The following is a 10088-nucleotide window of genomic DNA, read 5'->3' as shown; positions in this document are numbered from 1 at the left end:
AAACTGTTTCCTCTCGAGATGGTCAGAAGCTCAGAGGTTAATGTTTGTCCTTGCCGTTTGTCATAAATCACTTCATAATCCTGCTGAGGGGAACAAAATCGTTTTTTCCCCTACTTTCAGGAAGCTCAACATTTAGTCAAGGCAGAACTTGTTTAGTCAGATAAATGAGTGATTTTTTTGTGTGCTTCTCATTCCTACCAGCACCAGTGAGAGTCACCCAGCTTTCCCTTAAACCTGTTCATATTTTAGCCTGCAGGTAAGTGCAGCAGCTTTAATATTCAAGTGATAATAAGCTCAGTAGTGTTTTATTATTTAAGTAGTGCGTAGCCGGTCGCACTGGAGTATTCTTTGATGTTTTTGTTTGGTTTGCCCTCTTTTGTAAGACTTATTGATTCAGTCATTGGGACGTAAACAGAGTGATTCAGAGTGGTTTGGTGTGAAATGGTTCAGATTTCTTTACAGTGGTGGTGATAGGAACCAGGGGTCACCGTGGCTACAATACAAATCAAGCCATTTTATTTATTCTCCAAAGCCACCAGATTTGGACCAGAGTGAACCAGTGGAGTTTCATATAGAATGTTGATGATGATAAAAAAAAGCATAAAATCAGAAAATAATAAATTTTCTTTGGGGATTATTTGGCATGTAACACTTTGCATTACCTTTCTGCTTTGATTGGATTAAAAAATACATTTTAAGCCTAATATTCCTGGACATATTCCAGCATATCTTCTGAAATGAAGGGTATTAGTATTGAGTTTGTGCTGCAGTAACAGCCTCTACGATTCTCGAAGGCTTTACACTAGATGTTGGAACTTTGTTGTGAGGATTTCATTGAGGATTAGTGAGGTCAGGTACTGATGCTGGATGATCAGTTCTTAACAGAGACAGACTGCTGCCTTGTGAAGCCCCTGAGATTAAACAGAAAGTGAGAATAACAATATTTTGCATTGATGAACGTATTTGATTTTTTAAAATATATAATATAATATAATAAACCCTGGTTCTGGATCAGAAACCCATCCAAAAGGTATTGGATGGAGCTCCAACACTCCAGAGAATGCATTTCCACAACCCTGGGGGGCTTTATACCCCTCTGGCCCATGCTTGGCATTGGGCATGGTGAACTTAGGTTCATGTGCATCTGATCCAGAGCTTTTCTATAGAGACTGAACAAGCTACAACCATGGACATTGTCAGCAATGGGTGACCTCAATTTAGGGCTGCCCAGATTCTTTTGGACATATAGACATATTTCTTCTCAGATATCCATTCATCAAAAATCAAAGAATAATCAATGAATGAAAATAGCTGCCAGTTATACAAATAATCTCATGCTAAATGACTGTTCACAAAATTCAGAGAAAATCCAGCCTCCCCTAGTTACTGTTGCTATGTCTGTCAAACTTTCAGCTCAGGCTATCTGGTCGCATCCATAACATAGGATGACCAGGCACCCCTGTTTTCTGGGGACAGCGCCTGTTTTTGGTAGCCTGTCAACAGCTAAAGCTGTAGTCCCTGTTGTTAATTGTGAATTCAAAACACACTAGAAAGCTCTAAGAAAGACCTGCAGCAGAGCAGACAGGCGGCTCACGTCATTCTTGATGTGGCCAGTGGAGAGGGCTGCTGCTGCTATCTACTAACTACTTCTGCCACTTGCAAGCCTAGTTTTACAGAACACTGCTGCATAAAACTTGAGTTCACAACATCACCACAAATGTCTTTTCAAGACACAAGGTGACCCAGGGGTTAAAGCAGTGGTGGAGTTATGGGACTTGAATTGTACTACTGGGTGATTGGTGGGCTCTGATTGATACAGGCAAACAGTCTACCTGAATGTGGCCACCATACCATCTACAAATAGTGCATTTTTAAACTATGTCACTTTTTCATCCTCCATTTATGACATATGTTGACAGCAGCCGTCTCTGTCTGTCCAGAACTGGAGCTGCCCAGGAGTGTGTTTAACATCTGTCTATTGGGCTACAGTCATGGGGGCTTTTCTTCTGCAGCCAATGGTGTCTTTTTCTGCCAAAATATTTGATATAAATGTGAATTATGGGTTCATACAGCCACTGAATCTTCTGTGGTAACAGGATCCCTGCTTCATAGCTCTTTTAAGTGATACTTTTTAATCCCACAAACAGGGAAATTTCACCTCCACATTTAACCCATCCATGAAGTGAAACACCATATACACACACTAGGGGGCAGTGAGCACACTTGCCCAGAGCAGTGGGCAGCCCTACCCATGGCACCCAGGGAGCAATTGGGGGTTAGGTGTCTTGGTCAAGGATGTCGTGGACTGTCACTGGGGGATCAAACCGGCTGGGGATCAAACCGGCAACCTTCCAAGTACAGGGCCAGTTCCCTAACCTCCAGCCCATCACTGCCCCAGTCGACCTTCACCATAGTTTATAACAGTGCAAGAATTACCATAGTCAAAATAAATGAGCTCAACTGCAATTGCCCCCCTTTTTGTTTCATAGATGAAAACATTGGATATTTTAATAATATATTGACCACTGGAAATGTCCCCAGTTTTCATTTCAGAAACCTGATTACTTAACCAAACATTTCTACTAACACCTGTACTGCTAGCATCACAAAGGAAAGTTTTGAAAGACACAAAGCAGAACATTTGAGACATGATGTTCGGATATTTTATCCAACTAGACATTTATAACTGGCATTGCAAAATGCTCAATGTAGAGCATGTTTGAGAATCAACAAAATGGGCATGTAGGCCAATTTAAAGTGACCAAAAATGTTTTTTGGAAACTGTATGTGTATTAATTAAACCAGGGAAATAGTTTAGCCACTTGATATTAAAGCAGCAGATTTTATGTCCAACAAGGGGTTTTAGAAATGGAAACCTACTCCTTCAGACAAGCTAATGCTAAAGCTAACATTGTAGGCTAGTCAGATAGATTCTAAGGAGGATTTGTTTTCTTTTACATGTGAACGTCCAGCAAACTTTAATGAAACAATGCAAGGAATGGCATGTGTATGAGTGCGTCAATAGTTTATATGAATATTTTAATCAGAAATATAAGCGTTGTGAAGTCTAGCTGTCAGCAGCTCAGCTAAGAAAAGCTAGCCAGTTAGCTAACTGATCTTGACATTGTTCTGTATTGTTATTTATCATTAGATGTGCCTTTTAGCAAATACAGCAGCCCCGATAAAGTTTATCTTACCCTAGAACCCATATAATTCTGTCTGTTACACTCTTAAAAAGGTTCTTCAAGGGTTCTTTAGTAAAGAAAGTGGTTCTATATAGAGACATGAACATTTAAAGAATGCTTTGCATGAATGGCAGGTTCTTTGCATTAAGCGTTCTTCAGATTGATGAAGCACGTGCTGTAGATGGTTCTATACATCACTAAAAAGTGTTTTTCTGTTGTTACAATGTCAAGCTGGTAATAAAATAACCCTTTTGGTGCTATATAGAGCCGTTTTTAAAAAGGTTCTATATATATTCTTCTAGAACCTTTGGAGAACCATGATTTTAAGTATGTATATTATTAGATATGCTATTATAGATAGTAGTTTGGATGATAAGCCGTGGGTTTGGTCTTCCACAGAGTTTAATCCAAAACTTTTTCAGCTTTTAGGAATGCAATAAAACCGGCTCGACCTCCAGATAGAGTACATCAAGCATTATAGCCACATTCCTTTCCAGTAAGATGTACTGCTACAGTCCCTATGCACTTGAACACTGGATGTTCGTTGGGGGAATTGCAGTTAATACATACCCACATTCAGAAGGTCCTGAAGCATCAACACTGAACACACATCTTCGAAAGACATGTAATGACTGATGGGTAAACTTTCCTGCAGTTTCATGTGAAGTCATAAACCGTTCTCCCTGCGCCCTTTAAGTTCCCTTCCTGCATAACTTTTTCACTCCCTGTGGTGTGGAATCACCCTTAATAAGTCTGAATACCCAGTGCAATACACTTGGCAGGGCTATTGGAAGGCACCTTATATGTTCCTCAGTAACACCTTTCCACCATCTCTTAATTTGAAGGTACCAGCACACCAGACACATTGTGCCACGTAGCATCATGTAGCATACAGTTTATGTCCCAGGCCAATTTTACACATATATAAATTTAATTAAATAAAGCATTCAACATAATTTATTCAATTTTGTGAAGAGGAGACGACAAACAAGGCTAGTAACATTAGCTGAGATAACACACCAATAGCATTTTTCAGTTAATCTAAAATACTGACTGCCTTTCTTTGTGTAAATTCCAAGCCGTATCATCTACTACAGGGAGATTCACTCAAAAGAGGCCCCGAATATCCTGTAATAACTCTCTCTAGGATGAATCAACCTGGACAAAACAAACAACTTGCAATGTGCTCCTTGGTATACGGAGCTTCGAACAAGTCAGAATATGTTGGAGCGATGAGGAAGGCGTTGGACAGCCATTGTGACATTTAACCTCTGTTAAATGCATGCCCTTGTACGCCTTCATGTGTCTGGCAGAAAACGGAGATCATTTCCAGCATCACATGTGATGCACTTAATTACACATACATCAAGGTATGTAGCACTTTTATTTGGTTCAGATTGCTTCATCCTAACATGAGTTACACCAGAATATTCAGGGCCTGTTTTGAGTGAATCTCCCTATATGACTTGTGGTGCACTGAGTGCACTGACTGCACTGTTGAAAAAAACAACACAGACTAGCATGCTAGCTGGTCACCCATTATGGTCATGGTGGTTGTCCAGCATACTAAGATCCAAAACACAACGCTGTTGTTGGAACACAATGTTTTTCAGTTTTTGACAATGTTAAATAACTATTGTCCCTTACATTGTGTGTAAATTTCATGATGAATGGAGTAAACAAAATGATCCAAAATTACTTGGAAATACGTCTGGTTCCACTGACTTACATTAAAAGTAAAGCATGTTTTTTGCTTCTTCTGTAAAGTTACCATTTTTGGAGATACAAGGTTTTGTTCCGACAACAGCGACCTGCTGGTTTTGCTGGTGATCAGCCATGCTGGTCTATGCTGTTTTGTCTATCAGGGTGAGAGGTATGTCAATCATTGTTAGCCATGTTAGCATGTTTGCTTGACCTATTCCTTTGTCATTTTGAGCACTTGCAAATGTTCCCTTTCTCTCTGAATAGATGGACTATCAAGACAATGAGACGGACTTCTACCTGTGCACCGTCGAGGTGGACTACAACTCCCGGCGCATCGGCCTCTTCCTCCTCCACCTGATGATGTTCTTGGTGGGCCTAGTGATGAACATGACAGTGGTGTGGGTGAACTGGCACCGCCGACATTCACGCAACACCGTTCTCTTCTGCCTGCTCAACATGGGCCTGGCCGACACCATGATAATGCTCATGCTGCCCATCTACATGCTCGAGGTGGTCCTGGACCACGTCTGGCTGTGGGGAGACTTCCTCTGCCGCTTCTCCAACCTGGTCATCGTGCTTAGCATCTATGCTAGCTGCTTCTTCCTGGCCTACATGTCTGTAGAACGCTACCTGGCAGTGATACGAGGCTCAGCACCCAAGGTCCAAGGCCCAGGTATGCCAGAGAGGCGCAAGAGGAACATGATCTGCGCGGGCCTCTGGATCTTAGCATTGTTTTTAGCATCACTAGAGACGGCCCATGTGCGCATTCTCCACTTGCAGGAACCGGGCTGTTATTTGATGCCAATGTATGCCTTCACGGCATGGTTCACCACCATCATTATCATCCAGTCTTTTATACAGTTTGTAGGGCCAGCAGCTATTGTAGCTACCTTCAACGTGCTAGCGGCTCGTGCAGTGCGGGCATGCCCTGAAGTACAGGCCCGTAACGCAAGCGACGTTTGGCTGCTGCATGTGTACTCGCTCGTGTTCATGGTGTGCTGGCTGCCTTACCATGTGATAATGATGCTCATGATGGTGGACACTCTGAAGCCCAGCTTATTTGACTGCAATATGCTCGAGCATCTTTTCTTTGCCTATGCGGTGGTCAGGGCGACTGCTATGCTTCACTGTTTGGCCAACCCTGTTCTCTACAGCTTCTTAAGCAGGAGCTTCCGCTGCAAACTCGTCAACCTTGTCATGCGCCATTTGCCACAAGATGTCGCTTCTGTGCAAGGAACAGGTAAACATGGGAACAGTCCCATCCAAGGGGAGTCAACGGTGAAGGCAAGTAATGTGGAAGAAAACAGCACCAGCCAGTCGGGTGGATCCTAAAGGGAATCAGTGACCAGTAGCAATGGTAGTGAATGCTGATCGTGCTATCCACAGAGTAGTCTGCACAGTTTTAAATGACTCCTTCTAGATTAAAGGGTCCATATCCTGGAAAACTATTTTTACATAAGAGTTTGATATAGTAGGACAAACACTGTTAATGTTTCAAAACTTCTAAGTCCATACAGTTAATAGAGTCATATGTAAAGGTTTCTGCACACTTAGTCAAATAAACTTTTTCTAAGTGAAAATAAGTGAACACATCCTCTACAGGGAAGACACACTCGCTTAATTCATTTGACCAAGGCCGTCCAGACTTTTGTGCATGACTGAATATGAAAACACAAGTGTAAAAATAGCTAGCTTTGCATTGATTCTCTGTGGTGTCACAATATATCCAATGCATTTATGTATATCTGCCTTTTCAGGCTGGAGTTATAAGGACTGTTTTTTGAATGCAGAGCTTATTTACATACACTATATTTCCAAAAGTATCTGCTCATCTGCCTTTACACACTTATGAACCTGAGTGAATGAGTTAATAGTTTTGGTAATATAGTTTATGTTCAATGTTGGGCAAAATACATAAAAAGTAGTGATGGCGGAACACTGAAAACATTGTTCTCGATGTATTCAGTAATGTATTCCATTACAGTACATAAAAAATAACATATTCAGAATACATTTGGAATACATCTCAGTAGAACAGATGGGAAAAACTGGAGTAATTTTCATTAAATTCACACTGTTCCTCTCTGTTACTGGTTGGCAGTTAGTGTAGGTTAGTTTTCTTCATGTAATTCTTCTGTCAATACATTAAATGAAAAAATCTCAACATTATACTCAACATTATTTTGGCTCTATGAAGCAAACAACTCTCCATCTTGATAACAAATTTGACTATAAAGTGGGTAGCTGTAATAAGTCCAGTAGACTGATACTGATACTGCACTTATCGCTGGTGAACATATCCAATGTTGAGGAAACTGTTGATTTCCATTATCCATTATCCCTCAGAAGAGTTCAGTTTGGTTTATCAGTCTACTCAGGCTTTAGCAGAAACTTAGCCTTTGTAAAGAAGACGCTTTTCGAGTTCTTTTTGGAGTCGCTGTGTGCTGATTTTAAAATATGAATAAACAAGTGTTTGTAATGTTTCTTCTAAAGATGGTAATTTTTTATTATTTAGTGACAATTCTAAAAGTATTCTTCTACAAAATGTAAAAAGTAACTGTTTTCTGAATTTGCAAAATGTATCTTAAACTAAATACATACACTCACCGGCCACTATATTAGGTACACCTTGCTAGCAAAAGGTTGGGCCCCCTTTTGCCTTCAGAACTGCCTTAATTCTTCGTGGCGTACTTTCAACAAGGTGTTGGAAACATTCCTCAGAGATTTTGGTTGGTTATTTGAGTTACTGTTGCCTTTCTATCATCTCAAATCAGTCTGCCCATTCTCCTCTGACCTCTCACATCAACAAGGCATTTTTGTCCACACAGCTGCCGCTCACTGGATATTTTCTCTTTTTCAGACCATTCTCTGTAACCCTAGAGATGGTTGTGCGTGAAAATCCCAGTAGATCAGCAGTTTCTGAAATACTCAGACCAGCCCGTCTGGCACCAACAACCACGCCACGTTCAAAGTCACTTAAATCACCTTTCTTCCCCATTCTGATGCTCAGCCTGCACTTCAGCAAGTTGTCTTGACCACGTCTACATGCCTAAATGCATTGAGTTGTGGCCATGTGATTGGCTGATTAGCTATTTGTTTTAACAAGCAACTGAAAAGTGGCCGGTGAGTGTATACTTCATTTCTGTATTTTGAATATGTACCCACAATATGTTTTCCATTACAGTCCAACCCGTATTAACGTTGTGTAAAACATTAATAAAAACAGAATACGATGATTTGCAAATCCTTTTCCACCTATATTCAGTTGAATACACTACAAAGACAAGATATTTATTGTTCAAACGGATAAACTTTATTGTTTTTTGCAAATATTCACTCAAAGACTCAAACATTCACAAGCAAAGATGTGGTGAGGTTCACCACTTTGTGAACAACTGTGTGAGCAAATAGTCCAACAGTTTAAGAACAATGTTTCTCAACATGCAATTGCAAGGAATCTTGGGATTTCATCATCTACAGTCCATAATATCATCAAAAGATTCAGAGAATCTGGAGAAATCTCTGCAAGTAAGCGGCAAGACAGAAAACCAACATTAAATGCCCGTGACCTTCGATCCCTCAGGTGGCACTGCATTAAAAACCGATATCATTCTGTAACGGATATTACCACATGGGCTCAGGAACACTTCAGAAAACCACTGTCAGTGAACACAGTTCGTTGCTCCATCTACAAGTGCAAGTTAAAGCTCTGCCATGCAAAGTGAAAGCCATATGTCAACAACACCCAGAAACACCGCCGGCTAGTCTAGGCCCGAGCTCATCTGAGATGGACTGATGCAAAGTGGAAAAGTGTCCTGTGGTCTGACGAGTCCACATTTCAAATTGGTTTTGGAAATCATGGACGTCCTGTCCTCCGGGCCAAAGAGAAAAAGGACTGTCCGGATTATTATCAGCGCAAAGTTCAAAAGCCAGCATCTCTGATGGTATGGGGGTGTGTTAGTGCCCATGGCATGGGTAACTTGCACATCTGTGAAGGCACCATTAATGCTGAAAGGTACATACAGGTTTTGGAGCAACATATGCTGCCATCCAAGCAAAGTCTTTTTCAGGGACGTCCTGCTTATTTCAGCAAGACAATGCCAAGCCACATTCTGCACCTGTTACAACAGCGTGGCTTCGTAGTAAAAGAGTGCGGGTACTAGACTCGCCTGCCTGCAGTCCAGACCTGTCTACCATTGAAAATGTGTGGTGCATTGTGAAGCGAAAAAATACGACAACGGAGACCCCAGACTGTTGAGCAACTGAAGTTGTACATCAAGCAAGAATGGGAAAGAATTCCACCTACAAAGCTTCAACAATTAGTGTCCTCAGTCCCCAAACGCTTATTGAGTGTTGTTAAAAGGAAAGGTGATGTAACACAGTGGTAAACACGCCCCTGTCCCAACTTCTTTGGAACGTGTTGCAGGCATCAAATTCAAAATGAGTGAATATTTGTAAAAAACAAAGTTTATCCGTTTGAACATTAAATATCTTGTCTTTGTAGTGTATTCAATTGAATATAGGTGGAAAAGGATTTGCAATTCATCGTCTGTTTTTATTTATGTTTTACACAACGTCCCAACTTCATTGGAATTAGGGTTGTTATTATGACTGATTTTGGTACATAAAGCTACACAAGTGTTATAGGGGGGACTACACAAAAATGTAGGGTATGGGCCCTTTAAAGCAACAAGATTGACGTGGCAATGTGCTTTATCAACTCAAATAATGTCATTTCCTTTGAATCATCTCAATGTTATGACTGTGTGGATATTAAAAAGTACAGACACACAGTAAAGGGGTTGATGTAGGGGTTTGGGGAAAGAAAGAAATGTCATGTCATTTTCTCACAAATTTTGACAATTTTGTTTAGTTTAGATTGCAAACTATTCTTTAAATGTTTCATTAGAATTTGAATGGCCCTGGGGGATGAACTGTTGATCAATGAAATCAGTGATCATCAATGTAAATAATCTTCAAATACATTTGGGGAAAAAAATGAAGGTTACAATATTGTTTTTTTTTACAACACATACAGTAATGTGTGAAAGTCAGACCCTTCAATATTTTAACTTCCAAAAATAAGTTATTATAAATTTAAAGTTCAGGTTATTCATTTTTCAACACCAAGAAAAAAAAACAGAAAACATATTTAACAGAACAACAACTAAGTAAACTAAATCTAATATCAGCTGTTTG

The 10088-nt window shown here is 40.3% G+C and overlaps 1 protein-coding gene across 1 annotated transcript; it reads left to right on the top strand.

Moving 5' to 3' along the window:
• The first annotated feature begins 125 nt into the window (after window positions 1-125).
• Window positions 126-7381, top strand: LOC108424618 (G-protein coupled receptor 182-like). The gene is made up of 2 exons (XM_017692752.2): window positions 126-256; window positions 5154-7381. Exon 2 carries the CDS (start codon window positions 5154-5156, stop codon window positions 6219-6221), a length of 1068 nt encoding a protein of 355 aa, XP_017548241.1. The 5' UTR covers window positions 126-256; the 3' UTR covers window positions 6222-7381.
• Window positions 7382-10088: the final 2707 nt, after the last annotated feature.

This window comes from Pygocentrus nattereri, chromosome 21, assembly GCF_015220715.1.
Source record: "Pygocentrus nattereri isolate fPygNat1 chromosome 21, fPygNat1.pri, whole genome shotgun sequence".
Taxonomy (NCBI): Eukaryota; Metazoa; Chordata; class Actinopteri; order Characiformes; family Serrasalmidae; genus Pygocentrus; species Pygocentrus nattereri.
This window is presented reverse-complemented; position numbering and strand designations above follow the sequence as displayed.

What these genes read in the sequence shown, in the direction of transcription:
- LOC108424618 (XM_017692752.2), top strand. Translation starts at nt 5,154, where the DNA reads ATGGACTATCAAGACAATGAGACGGACTTCTACCTGTGCACCGTCGAG.